The sequence below is a fragment of the Phaseolus vulgaris genome, chromosome 11, assembly GCF_051622355.1.
Source record: "Phaseolus vulgaris cultivar YP4 chromosome 11, ASM5162235v1, whole genome shotgun sequence".
Lineage (NCBI taxonomy): Eukaryota > Viridiplantae > Streptophyta > Magnoliopsida > Fabales > Fabaceae > Phaseolus > Phaseolus vulgaris.
The window spans coordinates 45,197,453-45,219,274 of record NC_143508.1 but is presented as its reverse complement, the minus strand read 5'-3'; the positions used below and the strand labels follow the sequence as shown (position 1 = coordinate 45,219,274).

The 21,822-nt window shown below is 31.2% G+C and overlaps 1 protein-coding gene across 5 annotated transcripts; it reads left to right on the top strand.

Moving 5' to 3' along the window:
• Positions 1-2,419: 2,419 nt before the first annotated feature.
• LOC137828357 (RNA-binding (RRM/RBD/RNP motifs) family protein) lies at positions 2,420-7,007 on the top strand. 5 transcript variants are annotated; one of them, XR_011083864.2, is made up of 3 exons: positions 2,442-3,888; positions 6,566-6,908; positions 6,949-7,007. XR_011083864.2 is itself a non-coding variant. In XM_068634891.2 (2 exons), the coding sequence occupies exon 1, from the start codon at positions 2,568-2,570 to the stop codon at positions 3,882-3,884; it is 1,317 nt and encodes a 438-aa protein (XP_068490992.2). In that variant the 5' UTR covers positions 2,420-2,567; the 3' UTR covers positions 3,885-3,888; positions 4,765-5,104. The 5 variants fall into 5 exon arrangements, 4 of the variants coding, with proteins under 4 accessions (XP_068490992.2, XP_068491042.2, XP_068491031.2 ...); XM_068634891.2 differs by lacking the exons at positions 6,566-6,908; positions 6,949-7,007 and adding an exon at positions 4,765-5,104 and having other exon boundaries at positions 2,420-3,888; XM_068634941.2 differs by lacking the exons at positions 6,566-6,908; positions 6,949-7,007 and adding an exon at positions 5,235-5,483 and having other exon boundaries at positions 2,422-3,888.
• Positions 7,008-21,822: the final 14,815 nt, after the last annotated feature.

Sequence of the window (21,822 nt, the reverse complement as noted above, 5' to 3'; positions counted from 1 at the left end):
CACTCAATCACTTCATATTTAAACTTTCTAAACAATCCAAATATATCTCAAACTTTACTTAAACACATAATTAATTCCAAATATATGCTCTTTAAATCAATCATCATCTGAAATCACACAACCACTTCTCATCAAACATCTCACTTAAGTAATTCAACAAAATATTCAAAAAGAACAGTTCAACTCATTTATATTATCATTCAAACACTTTCAATTCTCAATCACAAACACTTTCAACAAATTATTCACCTTAAAATCAATATAAAAGATTCAAAATCAACCATTCCAGTCAATATATTACTTTACTCTTCAAAAGAGACAATCCTGCAAGCAAAAACAAACGTCACCTCCACATCCAAAATCTTCTAACCTAGGGTTTTATTGAAATTAATAAGACTAGCTTCCCTGAACTTTAGCTAATGCCTCCAAATCTACCCAAAAGCTTAAAGGTAATTAACCTGCACCATAGAGTCCTAATCAAAATCTAACTATATAACTAGGACCTTGAGTTAACAAAGATTAACCCTAAAACTAAAAGAGTCACATGTAAAACTCATGTAGAGACAGCCCTATCATGTTCAAAATTTGACTCAAAGAAAAGGACCAAAAATGAACTTACTCTGTTTAGGATTTTGATCGGGCAGTTCATTGCCAGGAGTCCAATGACAAACTCCGATCGTCAAACTGATAACCGAGGATGTCAGAATCATAGAGAGAAGGAGAGGAAAGGAAAAGGGTACAAGGCAGTCGCTGCTAGGAGTCTAACGACGTACTCTGATCGTCAAACAGATGAACGAGGAGATCAGAATCTTAGAGAGAAGGGAGAGAAATGAAAATAGAAACTTTTAGAGAGATGGTGGTTATTTTAAAATGAAACCTGAATAACTGAATTTTCTATTTATATGTCATTTTCTTTTAATAATAAAATATTCAGGTATCATTTAAAATATACCACTTTTACTCTAAGGTTATTTTCTAGATCCTTACAAAAGTCGTTGAGTGAACAAGTGCAACTAAAATGTTTAAACAAGCATATTTGTTATGTACTAAAGTTGAATTTCTTACACTTTATCAAATAGATTTACTATTAATGGATTATTCATACATACATAACCTTTGTTTGATTTACTTCACAACCACTTGACATATAAAACTATCATCTTAATATTTCCCAAAACAGACAACATTTGTGAAAAGTGCCTACAAGTTTTCAAAAACACAATTCAACTTTCTCTTCTTATTTTCTTTTCTTTTCATAATATATATATACACATATATATATATTTATATATATATATTTATATATATATATATATATATTAGAATTTATGTAATTTAATATAAATAAGCTAATGTTTTTCAATGGGTAGTACTAGCCTACTACTTCAACTAATTCATTAAGTGATCAGAATTTTAAAAATAGGTTTAATTAAGTTCCAAGTCTCTCATAAATTTGAGTGTTTTCAATTGAGTTCTATTATTTATTTATTTATTATGTACTTCAATTTTTTATATTTTTAATTGAATCCTTGACGTTTAATTTTTAATTAACTGGGTGACGTGGTTGTTATCTTGTTTTGTCATTTTGCTTACTTGTCTCCCCGTGTTAATATATGTGAGGTTTTGTGGTCAATATAAAACGATATTACGATTAATGTAAAATGACAAGTAACTTTCATTGCTTTCATTGAAAACATGGTGGCTAACAAAAGGTTGTTATTCTCACTTACATCAATGGTGGTAGGGATGATTGTCCCTTAATCGTTGTACAATGATCTTATTATCCATCACATCTTTAATAAAAATAATAAAAATATTTTTTTAACAATAATATTATTTTATATTAATTATAAAATCTCACATTTTGTTAATGTTAAGATAACATAACAATCATGTCGTTAAAAAAATATTAAACAGTTGAGACTGAATTAAAAAATATAAAATTATTGAGTATTCAATAGAAAAAATAAATAATAAAAATTCAATGAAAAATACTTTAATTTATAAAAGACTTAAAATTTAAATCGATTTATCATATTTTATACTTTTGTTAGAAATCTCCATAAAAAGTTTTACATGCATTTAATTTTTATTACTATTTATTAATTTAATTAATTCTTGATGATATCTTAAATAAATACGCTAAATTTAAGATTCAAAAAAATCAAACTAAAAAAATTATGTAAATATAAAATTAAACCAAAAGCATGAACTTCTTAAAATCAAGAATCTAAGATTGTAAAAGAAATTGTTACTTTACCTAATTTGTTAGTAATATATTTGAAAGTGTTATCCAATGCATTAATATATGTGTTGAATATTTTTGAATAAAAATATTTTAAAAATCTTACATTGAACGCAACCCAAACACAGCCAGTGTCTACTGGGCCTATAAAAAGGCCCAACATTCACTACGGGTATATATTCCCAAATATCTTTTTCTTTTTTCTCTCTTCACTCAGTATCAGTCTCTCTTTCCAAGAAGAGCGCCAAATTAGGGTTAGGTTAGGGTTTAACCGTTCCTACACTCCATCTTCAATCTCTTCTAAATTCCAATCCCAATCGCAATGGATCTGACCAAGAAGCGCAAGCTTGATGAGAACGGTTTCGGTGATTCTGACCCGCTTAAACTCTCTCCCTCCGAGGCGCGTAAGCTCATCGAGCGCTTCACCCCGGAGCAGCTCCTCGACATCCTCCAGGACGCGGTGGCGCGCCACGCCGACGTGCTCGCCTCCGTGCGCGCCGTCGCGGACCCCGATGTGTCGCAGCGGAAACTTTTCGTACGCGGCCTCGGGTGGGACACTACCACCGACGGGCTACGCTCGCTTTTCTCCGCATACGGCGAGCTTGAGGAGGCTGTTGTAATCGTCGACAAGGCAACCGGCAAGTCCAAGGGCTACGGTTTCGTCACCTTCCGCCACGTGGACGGCGCGATCCTCGCCCTGCGAGAACCCAGCAAGCGCATCGACGGGCGAGTGACCGTCACGCAGCTGGCTGCCGCGGGAAACTCCGCGTCAAACGCTAACGCTGCTGATGTTGCGCTAAGGAAGATCTACGTGGCCAACGTGCCGCCGGACCTCCCGGCTGATAAGCTCCTCGCGCATTTTTCTGTGTATGGTGAGATCGAAGAGGGACCGTTAGGGTTTGATAAACAAACTGGAAAATCAAAAGGGTTTGCGCTTTTTGTTTACAAGACTCCTGAAGGGGCTCAAGCTGCGTTATTAGATCCTGTGAAAACTGTGGAAGGAAGGCAATTGAGTTGTAAATTGGCGATAACGGATGGGAAGCAGGGGAAGCGAGCCGGACCAGATTCGGGTCAGGCGCATGGGAATGTTCAGCACGGTCATGGGGATGGAGTGGGGGCTGGAATGGGGATGCCTCCTGCGGCAGGGTCTGGACCGGGCCAGTATGGCGGCCCGCAGTATGGAGGACCGGTTGCGTTGGGTTCGTATGGTGGTTTTGGTGGACAGCCTCCGTTGGGTAACCATAATCATCCTCTGAATTCGTCCAATCCCGTACCCGGTTCAATGGCCGGTGCTGGAGGATACGGTGCTGGGATGGGTGGGCCTTATGGTGGATATGGTGGGCCGGGCTCGACGGGCTTTGGTGCTGCAGGTGGGTTAGGAGGAGCTGTTGGAGGTGCCGGTGTTGGTGGTGCGCTTGGAGGAGCTGGTGGGGGTCTTAGTGGTGGTGCTGGTTCTTTGTATAGATTGCCGGGTTCTGGGGCTATGCCTGCAAGCGGTGGAGGATATCCGGAGGGTGGTCATTATGGTTTATCAGCTTCGGCTGGATACCAGAACCAGCATCATCCTCCTTCTGGTGCTTCTCCTGTGCCTAGAGTTCCACCTGGTTCGATGTATCCGAATGTGCCTCCGTACTACTAAAGAGGTAAAATTGTTTGTTCATGTTTCTGAAATTCTTTGAAGGTTGTGTGGTTGAAATGCAATTAGTTCATATGTTTTCTTTTCCGTTATATTTCTGTGTGGACTGCTTGGTTTTTAATGTGTCTATCTGTTCGGTGTGTATGTTATGAATACTGTTGGTTTTCTTTTGCCTTGTTTTAATTTTTGATTGTGTATTGTTCATGTTTTTTAGACCGAAACATACTTAAATGATTTGTGTTGTTGGGGATCATGTTGCAGATTTGTGGTTGTGAACCGAACATTGAATACTGTGATTCTCTTATGCAACACTAGCTTGCTAAATTCAATATTGATAGTTCGTGAGCTTGTGATGAGATGCATATCAATGAAATCTAGCGTGTAATTCAACTCAGCCTTCTAATTTGTTCTGTTTTATATTATTCTTTTTGTTTTTTTATTATGTTTTGATTACTATACGTGAATGAAAGTTTATTAGGTGCTGGTTTAATTTATGTTCCAAATAACTTGGATTATCATATGTGGCCTGATATTGCAGTTTGATCGTTTTGCTAGCACTCATCTTGTTTGTAGTTTTTTGTATTCTTTTGTTTGTCTTCCCCAGCTTCTCTATTAATATTATGTTGTTGCATATGTTTTGTATTTGTGTTTTCACTTTGCATTCATAATTTCGTGGTGGTTGTGTTTGTTTATTGATCTTACAAACTATATTGTTGGTTACGCATACATGGTACCTTGACATGGGCTGTTTGTTCATGTAGTTCTGACAAAAGGGTGAGCAATGATTTGTTTTTTTTTTCTTTTCTTGTTTTTATATTATAATAATGCTCTTTGGATGATGGTTGTGAAATGATGAATTGAGTTGGATGGATGTTTGATTCAGGTGTATCATCGCTTATTGGGTGCAGATGCTTTGTGCCTCTGGTGATTGCGTGAATTGCAGACTATGTACTCTGGTGTAATGAATGTGTTAGCCTGTTCTTTTACAGTCTCTTGACTTCATCTGTCCCCCTTTTAAGCCTTGATTCATATGAATGTTATTAGTTAAAACCAGTTGAGATAGACTAGTTTTGTACTTTTAGATGGATCATCTGGGCTGTTACAGCCTTTGTTTTAATTATATAGTTCTGGATTATGGTAATTTTATTAGCTGAGTTTGTACTTAGTCACATTTTCCTGTGGTTAGTTTTAACAAAAGTTGCTCAATGCTGCGGTTGTTTCAATTGTTTATGTTTACAATATTTTCTAATGCAGTGTTTTAGTCATGTTGATTTGATGCTATGGTATTCTCATAATTTACTTTATATAATGTTTGTCAGGTTGTAATAATTTACTTTATATAATGTTTGTCAGGTTGTAAGTGAAATGGCGTCAGCAAGTGTATAATTATTTTCTAACGGAGTGTTTATACTGTATATTTGATGCGTGGCTATCTAATAATTATCATTGTAAAATGCAAGTAATGTAACTATAGTGGCGTTCACAATTTCTAGTGGTATATCAATTTTCTCATCCAATAAGCAATATAGTAATATTTCTTTCTTACACTGGGGATTGTAAACATGTTCTGGTAATTTATAATAGTGACCATTTTACTCAAAAGCTATGCCTGGAATACTCGTTGTATCTTTGCAAAATAATTCTGATAATGGGAATTGGTGATGTTCTCTGAAGCATGTGTATTTCATTGTCAATGGAACCCATACTAAAACGCTTGTGGGTAAACCAATTACGTTTGCTTTATTTTAAAAAAAATTATGACTGATGAGATTAGATGTTATTTGGGATACACCAGTGTTTACTTTCAGTGCTGGTTAAATAATTTTCTTTCCAAATAAAGTAAATTTTTAGGGATTGTCTTCCCCTCTCAATATATCCGTGTTTGTTTCTCAACTTTATCAATTGCTTGTGAAATGTAAGATGCAAGTTTATTAACTTCTTATCTTATATTATATATTATATGTTTTCACGACAATATTCCAATATTTTAAATTGTTCAATAATAATAAAATCTTATCCCACCAGTTAAAGTCAATTTCATGGATCTGATGACATTAATGGACTTGGATAAAAGCCTTATTTTTATTGATATTAATATCCTTGTTTTCCTTTTACCCCATATAAGTTTATCTGGTTTTATGGTGGTATAAAAAACATAATCTTTGAGCTTGGTCGTTATTTTGTTGTCATAAGTAACCTTAAATATTTTTCTCCATTTTAGCCACTCAGCATGTATGCTGTGAGTGACATTTTCATGTTTTTTTTCCATCATTAATATTGATTCCTGTTACTTGAAATTTCTGGTATTACATCATCTCCAATTTTCATTATTGGTATTATTAAGCTTTTAATATTTTATATTCTTTAGTTAAATTAGTAACATGTTGATTTAGCTATATTTTTTTTAAATTGCTACATTTTGTATGTTTATCATTGTTATGTAGCTATACTTCTTAATTTTAACATTGTATGTTAGTGCATTTAATATTTTATCATTGTTAATATAGCTATACTTAATTTTTTTAAGATCATATATAGCTTTTTCTAATTACATCCTGCCAGTCATTAAATCTTGGTACTGTCCATATTTAACTTAAGTAGGCTTTGGATGTATCTCTACTGTTTTGTATTTCCCATTTCTGGGCACTTGAATGGAATTACTACTCTTTGTCTAATTGTATCAGGCGTGTGCTGTATGAATTTATTGTCAGGAGAGTGGCGAGTTATTTCACTAGATGGCTGTTCACTGTCAGTGGTTGCTTATACTCTTGAAATCTACTTAATTTTAATCTGTAGTTCTCTTACTCCTTTAATATTGTGCATTATCGTCTTTTCATTGTCTGGCTTTGAGTAAGTGTCTGTCAGACCACCTTGTACCCAGTGTTGGTTTGTGAAATTGCGAACTCCAAGGAATTGATGCTGTTATTTCTCATCTTATAGGATTTAGATTGTTTTTGTGGTTGATGACGAAGGCCTTAGCATCATCTTCTGTGTATTGGCATGAGATTATTGACTGCTAATGTGGAGGCTGGATGAAGAACATACTGTTTTGCACTCTTTACTTTAGCCAGATATTTTGTTTATAACGACAAAGAAGCTTGATATTGATGAACATCATTGCTTTCTTATGTTTTTGCTTCTCTTCGTAACCCAAATCCTTTTAATATATGGTTTGGCAAACAATGAATTCTTAAGTCTAACAAGATTAGAAGTGGCATAAGTTCTTTTCTTGACAAGGGTCCAGGGGTTATTGGATCAATCATTCGGGCAGGATTAACTTGCATTTTCAAGAGGTTGATTCCAGAGTTGAACCAAAAACAATGCTATCCTAAATCTACGAGGATGACATTTCTCAATTCTTAATAGCAGTTTGATCTTTTGGATATGGATTATGCATCCATTCTTTGTTTTCTCTGGAACTGAGCCTGGCTTACCCAACTATTTTGATTCTTCTATACCCTTTCCTTCCAAATTATGCTGTAGCATGCATAATTGCATATTTGTAGAATTTGTTTGATGCTTCTTTATATATTCTTACTAATTTTGTGTTGTGCTTTCTACTCTATCTTCAACCTTTTGGGTGATGGTTGCTTTGACGAATCTTGGCTGATGCTTGCTTTTTCGAATCTTATGTTGTGGTCCTTACATATCGGTACTTTATCCAAATTTTAACATTCTTTGCGTTAGATTAATAATATGCAGCTTTGAAATATAAGACAGATTATTTATGTCGAATTTCATGTTCTGTACTATTTCTTTTCCTTTAGGATACTCATACCTGATTATTCGCAGTACTTTTATTTGATTAACCGGCTTCATTTGCGTTGAATTGAAAAAACGTCTCTATCATTAATCTTGTAAACCATTGTGCAGATAATGTTATTTTTAATATTTAATTTAGTTATAGAGATATATATTGTATATTGAGTAGGAATCCCTAAACAGAAGAAAATAAGTTGTACTGTACTAATCACTGTCATTGGCTGTATTTCTGGTTAAATGTTGCTCCACTCAACATGTTGGTTGCGTACATCTGGTTGGTTGGTTGAGCGTCATGTGGCGGAGCATAACTGAGTAATTGAAGTAAGAAACAGTCAGTGGCCCCGTATCAGTATCAATCTTCAAACATTGTTCCTGTTGAAGAATTGATAATGCGTTCTCAGACTTCTGGTAGCGGAGGGCATAGTGCTGCACCTGTCCTAATTCTGACATCTGACATTTCCTTAACTTATTAATGGAATTAATGAGTATTGCCACTTTGTTTTATATCATAAAATATTATTTGAGGCCTTTTTTATATTTCATTTTAATTTATGATGCATTGTGCTTGATGTAGGCCCTACCGAATCCTGGGGAACATTACTCAACATTCTCCATGTAGGATGAAATTTAACTTTTAAATTTTAAATCCTTAATTTCAATATGGTAATTAATTTTTATTATATGTAAAGTGTATTTTAAAAGTTCTTATGAAAGTAAGCTTTGGATATTTTTTGATTTTAACGATAATTACAAATTCAATTAAAATGGTATTATATTTAAGCATGTTTAAATAATGAGAAAGGAAAGAGCGGTGAGAAATAATAAAGGAAAAGATAAAGTAATGAGAGAGAAGTGACAGAGAAAGGAGAATTTTAAGAAACTAAAGAGAGTGTGGATAAGAAACTAAAGCCTGAACGATTTTAAAAAATTGGGGGTATTTACAGAGAAAAATTAAAATTGGGTTTCTTTCGTTATGATTGTCTTGGGTTTATTCATTCGTTTCTACTCTTCAGTTTCCCCATTTTGTCTCGGTAGTGTTGAAGGCGTGGTGTATTGTTTGCTGTGTGGTTAATGTTTGTTGTTTGTCATAATGCAAAACAAAAAATTCAAATGATTACATATGTTGATGTGGATAATTATATTTTAACATTATAATTGTTAATTATATGTGAAAAAGTTTTTTTTATGTGTCTTCCAGTTGTGGTGGTTGATGTTGGTGATGGAGGACATCTAATAGAATTCTCTTCTTTCTTGTTAGTTTTGTAAATAAATTTTTAAAAAATTACAAAAAATATTACAAAGAAGTAGAATATTTTGTATAGTAGATTTCTTGTGTAAAAAGTATGAGTACAGTGGACCTTCAATTAGGGTAAATTGGATGGTTAAAATCCTAGTTCCTAAATCAATTTTATCATCCTAATTAGTCTTAATTGGAGAGTCAAAAACTCTACAAAAGAGGTCAACATATGACGAATCACCACATGGCCAAGAACAAATCTACCAAAGTTTATTACTTATAAAGGTTTGATACAAAAAATTGTTGGATGTGGAACTAGAGAATGTGTAACTGCACCTTGTACAATTTAGTTCCACATCAACAAGTATAAGGAGCTTATGCATTTTTAAATAAGACCTCTTCCTTCCTCTTAAATTTAGTTTGAATTAAACTTGAATTGACTATATTATTTTTCTTGTCTCTTTGTTTTTTAAAGTTATTAAAAATGAGAGTATTCTTCTAAATTCATTCCTTGAAAGTGAGGGTCTCTAGTGAGCCTTGGAGTGTCTTCCATGGGTTGGGTTGTTTGTTGGTAGAATAATTGTGGTTACTGAAACTAAGTAATCATATCTTCAATACTACAGTGGTTAAGTACATATGAAATGTAAAGATTTTATATTATTTTTTATTACGTCTTTCAACAATATTACATTACAATTGTTATCTGATTGTCAAATTCCTATCTCAACAAAACATTTTTTAAAATAGAAAACAAAGGTAAGAGACGAGAGAGTGAGGGAGACGTTTGGAGGTAGGAAAAAAGGCATATGAAAGTATAGGGTAAATTAAATTTAGACATGAAATTTGAAATTTTATAATTTTAAATATAAATAAAATTATTATTTCAATACTTTTAAATTTTTAGTTTTTTAACTAAAAACTAAATTTTATTTTCTTTAACTAAAACAAGAATTTTTTTTATGTCATTTATTTAAACAATATATTTTATGACAAAACGTTTTAAATTTTCCGAAAAAGTTTATTCGCCTTATTAAAATTTTTAAGCCTAACATATTATCTTATATAAATTACATTTTTTATTTGTATTATTTGTAAATAAAAACATGATTATGAACGCATACAATAATTTTTTAATACAGATCTTATCATATCATGATTCTCTCACACAATCATACCATGAAGGAATAGACACTTACCTTGATCCATGAGTGATCCTACTTGAGCAATTACTTTATCTCCTTTGTCCCAATCTATCTCTTAGCAATTCCGTTTTTGTCACACACTTTCATGATGGTTATCAGTGAGACAACTATTATTTGTAGAGAAAGAACTCTATAACCTTTGGTTCCCAATCTCCATCAGATGTAGGTTTTCCATTAGGTATATCATCAGATATATATTTCTCACATTAACCAATGGACCCTTTATTATATTATTATTAAATCATATTTGGGTCCAAAGTCCAAACTCTAAGTCATGTGAGTCACTTTATAGAAATTAATTTACATAATTTCTTACATTCTCCCACTTGACTCATATGAGTTATAATACTTTCATGATTTAATAATTACATAAATGTGCATTTAAAAGGTCTTACATAAATTGGTTCTATCATTAATCAAGATCAATGATACAAAAATAATAAGAGTCATGGCGGTTACATGTCATTTCAATCAACACATTTCCTTCCATGTACTACTATATCATTCTTTCTCCTTGATATGACTTTATAGTGAGAAATCCATAATAGGTTCAAGCATAATGTCATTTTTCATCAATAACAACATAATTTGTTTTCCACAACATAATTTACATGCATATACATAAAGTAGAAAACATAAATTTCAGAAACTTTATTTATCAATAAGCTCAGAGTGTCAAATAAGCATTAGTAACAACATTCATCATTCACTAGTAGACATAATGCCCATATTTACAACATGACCAATAAATGTTTTGGGCGGTAACCTTTTTGTTAAAGGGTCAGCAATCATAAGATCAGTGCTAATATGTTTTATTGACACTCTATGTTTCTGAACTTCTTCTTTAACGACAAAGTATTTCAATTCCATATGTTTAACACCTTTGGAATACTTGTCGTTTTTAGAAAAGAAGACAGCTGCAGGGTTATCACAATAAATTCTCAGTGGCTTGAGAATACTATCAACTATTCCAAGTCCTGAAACAAAATTCTGCAACCAATTAGCCTGAACTGTGGCCTCAAAGCATGCCACAAATTCAACCTCCATGGTGGATGCATCAATGACTGTCTGCTTCACACTTTTCCATGAAATCGCTCCTCCGGCTAAAAGATACACATAACCAAATGTAGACTTTCGTGTATCCACACAGCCAGCAAAATCTGAATATGTATATCCAATCACCTCAAGATGATTAAATCTTTTATGAGTAAGCATGTGATCCTTTGTTCCTTGCAAGTATCTTAAAACTTTCTTTGCAGCTTTCCAATGATCCAATCCTGGATTACTCTGGTATCTTCCAAGCATACCAACTGCAAAACTAATTTCTGGTCGTGTACAAGTTTGAGCATACATTAAACTCCCAACAATAGATGCATAAGGTATATTCTCCATCTGTTTCCGTTCCAAATCATTCTTTGGACATTGCATGAGACTAAATTTGTCTCCTTTCTATATTGGAACATGAGATGTTGAACATTTATCCATTATGAATCTCTCTAAAACTTTGTTCATATATGCTTTCTGAGACAAACCTAATAGTCCTTGTGATCTATCACAGAATATTTCTATTCCTATTACATAGTATGCCTCACCCATATCTTTCATCTCAAAGTTATTAGAGAGAAACTTCTTAGTCTCACTTAATAGACCAAGATCATTAGTTGCAGGCAAGATATCATCAACATACAGAATCAGGAATATAAACTTGCTCCCACTGACCTTCAGATATATACACCGATCAACGATGTTTTCCTTAAATTCAAAAGACACAATAGTATCATTGAACTTAAGATACCATTGTCTAGAAGCCTGTTTAAGCTCGTATATTGATTTCTTAAGTTTACACACCATGTGTTCCTTTCCTTCTTCAATGAACCCCACTGGTTGGTCCATATAAACATCCTCTTCTAAATCCCCATTCAGAAAGGCAGTTTTGACATCCATCTAATGCAACTCAAGATCATAATGAGCTACTAATGTCATGATAATTCTAAAGTAATCTTTCTTAGAAACAGGTGAAAATGTTTCCTTATAATCAATGCCATCCTTTTGAGTAAAACCTTTGGCAACAAGTCGGGCCTTGTAACGTTCGATATTTCCATGAGAGTCACATTTAGTCTTAAAGACCCATTTACACCCAACTCTCTTGCATCCTTTTGGAAATTCTATAAGGTCCCATACATCATTCTGTGTCATTGATTTAAGCTCATCTTTCATAGCATCTAACCACTTATCAAAATTATCATCATTGATGGCGTCTGAAATGAAACTGGATCATTATCAACACTTAAGTCATTTTCTGACTCTTGTAGATAAATCACATAATCATTCGAAATAGCAAACCTTCTTTCTCTTTGAGATCTTCTTAATACTATTTCTTGTGGTTGTTCTACTACAGGTTCATTGTTAACTTCATGATCATTAATTTGTTGTTCTTCTTCATCGTTGAGTGGTTCAACTACATTAGGAACAACAATACTTGAAGTAGAGGTACTAGTTAAAGGAACTTGTACTCTAACTTCCTTAATCTCCACATTTTGTGAAGTATCACTCCCACTGGTTTCATCATTTTCAATGAACCTTGCATTTCCAGATTCAACAATTCTTGTGCTATGGGTAGGACAGTAAAACATATACCCTTTCGAATTTGCTGGATAACCAATGAAATATCCACTAATTGTTCTTGCATCCATTTTCTTTTCTTGCAGATTGTATATTCTAACTTATGCCTGACACCCCCAAACATGCAGGTGTCTCAAACTGGGTTTCCTTCCTGTCCACAATTCAAAAGGTGTTTTTTGAACTGCCTTACTAGGAACCCTGTTCAACAAATACATGGCAGATTTTAAAGCATGCATCCACAATGAAACAGGTACAGTTGACTTACTTAACATGCTCCTAACCATATCCATTAAGGTTCGATTACGCCTTTCTGAAACACCATTTTGTTGTGGTGTACCTGACATTGTGTATTGAGTACAAATACCACGTCTCTCAAGGAACTTAGCAAACGGACCAGGGTGTTGTCCACTTTCATCATACTTTCCATAATATTCACCACCTCTAGCTGACCTGACAATTTTCACCTTTCTGTCTAATTACCTTTCCACTTCATTTATATAAACTTCTAAGGCATTCACTGCTTGCGATTTTTCATGCAGTAAATAGACATAACCATAACATGAAAAATCATCAATAAAGGTGATAAAATACCTTTCTTTATTGAAAGAACTTGCATAAAAAGGTCCACATATATCAGTGTGTATAATTTCAAGAAGCTGAGTACTTCTTGTGGCTCATTTCTTTGTGTGTTTTGTTTGTTTTCCTTTAATACAATCCACACATACATTCAAATCAGTAAAATCCAAACTTGGAAGTATTTCATTCTTTACTAATCTTTCCATCCTTTCTTTGGAAATATGTCCCAAACGTTTGTGCCACAAGAAAGCAGAACATTCATTCACCAAACTACGTTTAGTGCCAACATTATGATGCGAGGTCATAAGAGTTTCGGCATATAGATTATCGAGATTTAATCTATATAATCCATCATAAAGAGTACCAGATCCAATCAAATAGGTACACTGATATAAACTGAAACAACCATTCCCAAATTTAAAAGAGTATCCGGCAACATCAAGTTTAGACAATGAAACTAAATTCCTAGATATACTAGGTACATAAAAAGTATCCATTAAGTCTAAATAAAATCCAGTGTCGAGGATTAACCGATAAGTCCCGACTGCTTCCACTGGAACCTTCTCTCTATTTCCCATGAAGAAAAACTTTTCATTTGGCTTTATGGTTCGGGTTGAAAGGAATCCCTGCATCATATTAGAAACATGAGTTGTGCATCCAGAATCAATCCACCAAGAATTATGTGGAACTTCAATTAAGTTTGATTCAAAACATACATAATAAACATTATGCTTACCCTTCTTTTCGAACCAAGCCTTACGTTTCAGACAATCCTTTTGAAAATGTCCAGCTTTCTTGCAGAATTGACATTTGTCATTCATCTTCTGGAGCTTGGTACAGGACTCATTTATCTTCAGTGGTATTTTACCCTTTCCATGTTTCTTGAAGAATTTCTTTCCAGCTCCCTGATTGTTCACATAATGTATGGAGTGGTTTCCTCAATTCTTCAATCTAGTCTCTTCCTGAACTAACATGCTATGCAATTCATGCATATTCCATTTATCTTTCATAGTGTTATAGTTCATCTAGAAAGGACCATACTCAGACGATAAAGAGTTCAAAATGAACTGTACGAGAAAATTATCATCCACTGCCATTCCAGAGAGTTAAGTCTTGCCGCAATATTAGTCATTTTAATGACATGTTTGTGCATAGTACGAGAACCATCAAATTTCATGGTGATTAATGTACTCATTAATGTCCCAACAAGAGACTTATCAGCTGTTTGGGAGTGCTCTTCCACAAACTTCATGAATTCTTTTGCATTCTCGGTTTCGAGAAGAGCAGACTTCATATTGTTTACTATGCTCATTCACATAAACATCAGGCTAAGTCTATTTGACTTTTCCCAAGCCCTATAATGAGCTTTCTCCTCATTGCTACTATCATCAGTAATAGCAGCAGGTTTCTCGATTCGAATGGCCAAATCAAGATCCAATACACCTAAGTGAAATTGAACTTTTTCACTCCAGTCAGAAAAATTTAGACCATTAAAGATTGGAATAGACGTAGCTTGCAAATGTAAGACTACAGGAACAGATACTGCAATCACACATGCTTAACATTAATACTTCGAGTCATAAACTAAACATACAATACAGATTTAGAAAACATTATATGTATACTAATGTTCTCTTTTGGGAGATCCATTACTACACAAAACATAATGATGCTAATAGTATTAACTTTATTTGGCAAGATATATGCATTAAATAGAAACACTTGTTATCTTTGGATATACAAGTAAAACTAATAACACATACTCACTACCAACAATCATATCCATTAATTATAAGGACAACTAATCAACCTTTGGGTGATCCAAAAATGTCTTATAATAATGAATTCCATTTACCCATATTTAAATAATTTAGCATCCATTCTATAGGTAATTGAAATAAAATTTATCAGTAATCTAGAATTAAATAAAACTTAAAGATTTGATCACTTTGGTGATTACAAATCTATCATACAAATAATTCCATAAATAATATCATTAATTGAAATAAAATTCATCCATAATTTGGAATTAAATAAAACATAAAGATTTGATCACTTTGGTGATTACAAATCTATCATACAAATAATTCCAAAATCATAATTTAAAAAATTAATACATAAAGCGGAAAAATTAATTTTCCATTTATCTTCATCAGATGTAGGTTTTCCATTAGGTATATCATCAGATATATATTTCTCACATTAACCAATGGACCCTTTATTCTATTATTATTAAATCATATTTGGGCCCAAAGCCCAAACTCTAAGTCATGTGAGTCACTTTATAGAAATTAATTTACATAATTTCTTACATTATTATCATACAAATTTTATTATAATGGTTTTATAAAGTGTTCTAGTTTTAACTCTATCTTATAAAATTAATTTACAAAGTGGATTTCTATTTATATGTTATATTTTGGCATTATTATTGATAAATATGAGATTTGATTTTTCCTCCTTTACATCATTCACCTTCGAGACTTCTTACAATTATAACATGATGAATAAGTTTTTTAATGAATTTAGAATAATCTTTAATATAATCTCACCTTCAAGACTTCTTACAAGTATAACATGGTGGATGACCTAAGTATAACATGATGAATAAGTTTTTTAATGGATTTAGGATAATCTTTAATATAATCTCACAAAGTAATTTAGACTTAATTTAATCTTATAAATTAGTTTGTTATAAGGTTTTCTCTCCCTTATGTACTGTAATGTAGTCATATTTTTAGTTGATGTGAGATATCAAACACACCCATTATGTTTAGAACTGAACATCTGAAATTAAATTTGTGGTGGTTCAATAATGAGTTGTACAATTGGTCAAAAAACTTCTAAGATAAACTTTGATATCAACTTTAGAGAGTTGCATATGCTAACTCAACTCTTTAAAATAAACTTACGCGGTAAAGATTGCTTTTACTTATACAATGTAGTATTAATTGATGTGAGACTATTGGGAATTTAAATTTAACTTTACAAAATTGAATTGTAAGGTGAAATTTGTAGTCACTTTATATTATAATTATAATTTAACTATTTGATGTGAGATCTCTAACAAATATGTTAAAATTATATATTTTTATTTTAATTATTAAACATGTGGAAAGTGTGATTTGATTGTACTCTATCATGGTTTAGAGCTCATCTAGATAAGAAATTCCAAACTTTCCTTTGTGATCTGGATGACTGTCTTGCATTAGTTAGAATAATAAAATTTGATTCTTGCTTTCCTTGCTAATCTTATTCTTCTTATCTCAAGCTTATACATAGGAATTAAAACATGACTATTATGTATGTTAATAGAGAGATTAATGTAGTTGTTGATAATTTCCTTGCCAATAATGATGCTAGACAAATCTCTTTCTTTATTTTTTTTAATAACTTCCCTTCCCTTCCTTACTACTCTTCTTAAGGATATTGTAAAATGATTTATTATGTTTATCTTCCATAGTAGAGCAAATTGATCTTATAAAAGATTAAACTTATAAAATGACACACAAGTAAATTTATATCTTATTTAATGATCTTAATTTCCTTGCTAGTAAGTAATTTATTTTGGTGTGTTATATATAACTATATATATGTGTGTTATTTTTAATTAATCTTTTAATGTGTGTTACATGTAATGAATTTTACATTTGATGGAATGTTATAGCACAACTTTATAACTTAACAACTTTACTTGTTTAAAGCATTGTAGAAGTTAATTCTCATAATAAATCTCCTTTTTAGGATAGTGAAAATTATAATTATGAAATGTAAAAGAGATAAGGAGAAATAGAGATACACAAAATATTTTATACTAGTTTTTCTAACAAAGCAAACTATGTTCAGTTCTCAATCAACATATTGAGTTCCACTAAGTAGACTAATGCTAATAAGTTATAAACAAGTATTATTTTGGCTCGTAGCCACTCTTTGCTAACCTACATGAGCATTGTATTGGATTGTAGCCATTTCTGGCTAACTTGTTGATTATTTGTTAGGTTCATAGCCACTCCTAGCTAATCTATTCGAGTATTCTTTGGAACACAACCACTCTTGACTAAAACCAAGTTTTTTTTGGAATGTAGCCAATTCTAGCTAAAATGTGTATTCTTTGACACACAATCACTCCTGACGAGTATTTTTTTGGAACGTAGCCATTCTTGACTAACATGTTTAAGAGTATTATTTGAACAACAAACATTTTTATCTAATAATAGAGTATTCTTTATCAAATAACCATTTCTAGCTAAGATAAAGGATTTATCTGAATAGTGATCAACATATCAGAGGGTTGCTCACTAGAGAGGGATACCGTCTTTCGACGTATACAAGATTTATGCACTTTTTCTAGTTTGCTAAGTGAACACAAAAACTATTCTCTATGAATCTTGTTGGCGCAAAAATTTGAGCAACGTATAATGTTTTGCACTTAATTAATTTCAGAACTTAATTAAAATCATAGGTGTTGGAAATTTCCCAAACAAACTATAATGATAAGTGGTTTTTAGAGATAAAGTGAGTGAAAGATCAATAAAATTGCAAAATCATATAAACCATAATTGATTAAACACAATGTTTTTTTTATATAGAAAGTTTATATTTTACAATGTTCACATTAGAACATAAAAAAGGAAACAAAGTAAATATGTTGGGTTTTACAATCATAGAATCATTATTTTATTACATGTGTTTGAAAATGTTCTATAATAAAGAGATGAAAAGCTTAAAGATACCAAGGTCATGCATAAAAGCTTTCAATCATTAGAAAGTCAAGGGAAGAATTGCGAAATCTATAAAGATGATAAAGATTGTTTGCAAAGGATTAAAAAGAAGCAAGATTTAAGCAACAATAATATTGAAGAAATCATATAAATGATTCAAGTTGAATGTGAAGAACACACAAGAGCTACACAATTTTTCTAAGTACTCATAAGTTTGTTAAATGTTCTTTATGAATGAGATAAACCTTTGTATTTGTATTTATTCACTTTGTGAAGTAAATCTTGTGAGTTTAAACTATCCACTCTTTGAGAGTTATCTTTGCATATTTTGAGATCTCATATTTAGAGAGAAATTAAAATGGGATAATCAAGAGTGATTTGTGCACTCATAATAACCAAAAGTGATCTGTGTACTCCTTGTAATCGTTGATTGATTGTTGAAACTTCTTAAGTTGTCTTAAAGGAAGATTTGAATATAATATGTGAGTTTATTCATCAAATTAGAGCTATTCATTATTCACATTAAGAATTTAGTCTTTATGGAGGTAAATTCACAACATTGAATAATGCTACGTTGTGTCATAGAACCAGTCAAAATTCAATCCATAAGGGTCAAATTTCACTTAGTTTTTCTATTTTTTATTTTAAAAACTTTTAAAAGATTTAAAATAAATAAATATAAAATAGTAATTAAAAATAAACCGATAATAGAAAATGTTGAATATAATAATTTTTTTTAGGTTGTGTAATTTAATTTAGAATATAAATTAATATAATAATGTTTTATATACAAATTAAAAGAAACATAGAAGACAAATATAAAATTGCATTATGTTATACTTATTATTATTGATCACATAAATTTAAAATAATATTACAATTCTTTAAAAATGCAATAACAAGTATAAAATTATTAAAAATTTGTAGTAGTTTGAAATAAAAATATATATTTTACTTTTGTTTGTTTTAAAAATAAAATGAAATATTAAATATTAATAAAAAGTAGGATAAATAAAAAATATTTTAATCGTGTTTACCATGAATTAAATTATTTAATCATATTTTTTTAAGAAATAAAATTCATAAGAAGTTAAATAATTTAGTTATATTAAAATAAATATAATGATAATAACTTATATGTAAAGTATTGAAATAATATAGTAAGAATTGTGTTATAAGATGATGTTAAAATAATATTATAATATAAAAATAGTATTTTAATTTAACAATTATTTAGCCTAAAATATAGTATAAAATAAAGTGGCGTGATTAAAATTAAGGATTAATTTAAAATAAGAAAGCTAAGTTAAATTGGTGTGAATAAAATATTTGGTGTAAGGATTACCAATAAAATATCCCAGTTCATTAAATAAAAAATATCTACTTTTAATTTATTTGTATTATTATACATATATATTTTTAATAATAAAAATATTATGTTTAACATAATACAAAATAAAATAAAATAACATAAGAATCAAATAAAAACTTTAAATAATTAGAAATTAGTGAATATATCACATCACTATCATAGGAAAATAAAATAACAAAATTATAAATTATTAAAGAGATGGGTGCGTAATTAAAATAAATTAAATGACACAAATATAAATAAATAAATAGAATGTATTTGAAAATTAAATGAGATAATTACAAATGAATAAATAAAATGAATAAATAGAACCATATGAAATGACATAATATAAATAAATAAATAGGATTATTTCACAATTAGAGATTAAATAAAATAATTATAAATAAATAAACAATATCAATATGCAAGTAGAGATTAATTAAATTATATAAATATAAGTAAATAAACAATATCAATATTTAAGTGAAGATAAATTAAATTACGTAAATATAAATATATAAACAGATCAATGCATAATTGAAGATTAAATTAAATAACCACAAGTTCTTTTAGAAGGTTAAAATTTCTCACAATTCCTTATTACAAACTCTCTCCCTTTCCTTCCCCTCTCTCTAATAAACGGTGAAACAAGACAAACAAATTTGGAATATAATATTAATTTTTTTGACCGAAGAACATTTAGCTTTGATGACCAATTAATGGAGATCTCCTTGGCTCCATGAAATGTTCTTCGGTGCTAATGGAAAAGGAGATGAACTGGTTGTGGAGATGGAGTGTAATTGAGTGGGTTAGGATGCACAATAGTGGAGAATGAAGGAGATTGGTGTGCAATGAAGAGGTTAGGCCAACGTCATGCAGTTCGGCTAGATCACTCACAATTGATAACAAAAAAATATAGAGACTTTGAAGAGAAATGAAATTTTTTTTGGCAGCATTTCTATTCTCAAATTCCAGTTTGAATTTTATGTACAAGAGATCCTTTTATAGGATAAAAATCTTGCAAAGAAAGCTTCAAACCCTAACCTAGTCCTACCTTGTGGAGAAAGTTTGTCAATATTCTCTCAACTTACAAGTTGACTTGTGGCAAAGGTAACTAGTAGCCCAAGCTTCAAATACTCTCCAATGAGAGAGTGACAAGTGGCACATGGAAGATGGCGTCACCAAACCCTAATCTAACACTAACAAGGTAGGTTATTTACCTTAGCTTGGAACCAACTTTCTATCATAGGGTTAAGTTATTTAACCTAAACTATTCATAACTCAAATACAAGGTCCAAATAATTTATGAAACTTTTACGACAAGTGTATTGAGTCAAAAGTAATAGTTTGTATCTAAGGACAAATATTGAAACCACAAGGAACAATTATTTAAAATCCTAATAAATTCACTAAGTTTAATAATATGCACAACAATTTGATTTGAAAGATATTGACATGAGTTTGCATGAAAATTAAATAAAAGCAAAGTAAATGATTTGGATGAGTCAATTGGGAAAATTGGGAATGAGGTTAATCCTTCTTACTTGTTTGTAGTTTCAATGAATAAAAACATATAACATTTCATCTTGATTGACATTGATGCACATATAAAAATCATTCATAAGAATTCCTCACATATACAAAATTATTAAGAGAGTCTTCTAAATATCGATTCCTCACATATTTTTAAAAACTCCTTATCATTATGAAAAAATGTTATAAAACAATTAACCTTTCAAATCTATTCCTAGCATTCAAATATGTTAAACATTCTCATTTAGGTAAGATACTCAGAAGTACTTTCTAGTCTAATCTAAAGATCCAAATCATGAATAATTTCAAGTTTTTGAGAATAAAATGATAATACCAATCATCAATCAAGAATTAAATATTATAAATAAATATCACCTCAATACATAAGAGTTTGAACAAGTTACTCACAATCCCAAAGGAAAGAATTAGCCACTCATATTGGCCATTACAAGCATGAAAAGTAAGAAAAAATTATCCAAGGTGTTTCTCATTGGCGGCTCTGCCTCTTCTAGGGTTTTTTTCATCTCTCCATATCCTCCGAATGATGTCTACGATTATGCCTCACGCCTTCTATTTAACCTATTTAGGTTTGGACTAAGTGACATCTCGCTTAAACGAGATATTTCTTGCTTAAGCGAGTTTTACGAGAAGAAACCCAACTTCACTGGAGTGAACTCGCTTAAGCGAGCCTTGGACGAGTTTTCAATGCCCCACTTTGTCTTTTCTTTTTGTCTTCAATTTGTCCATTCTCCTTTAGCCTTTTTTTATCTCAATTTTCTCCTAGATTCCTGAAATTAACACAAATTTGGAAATGGTTCATTCATATTCATCTTATAATCCAAATATATGTAAAAAGGTTCAAATTCCTAAATTAAATGTTGAATTATAACTATTTTATCAATTAAATTCCATATGTGCCTATCTTTTTGTATGA

What these genes read in the sequence shown, in the direction of transcription:
- LOC137828357 (XM_068634921.2), top strand. Translation starts at nt 2,568, where the DNA reads ATGGATCTGACCAAGAAGCGCAAGCTTGATGAGAACGGTTTCGGTGAT.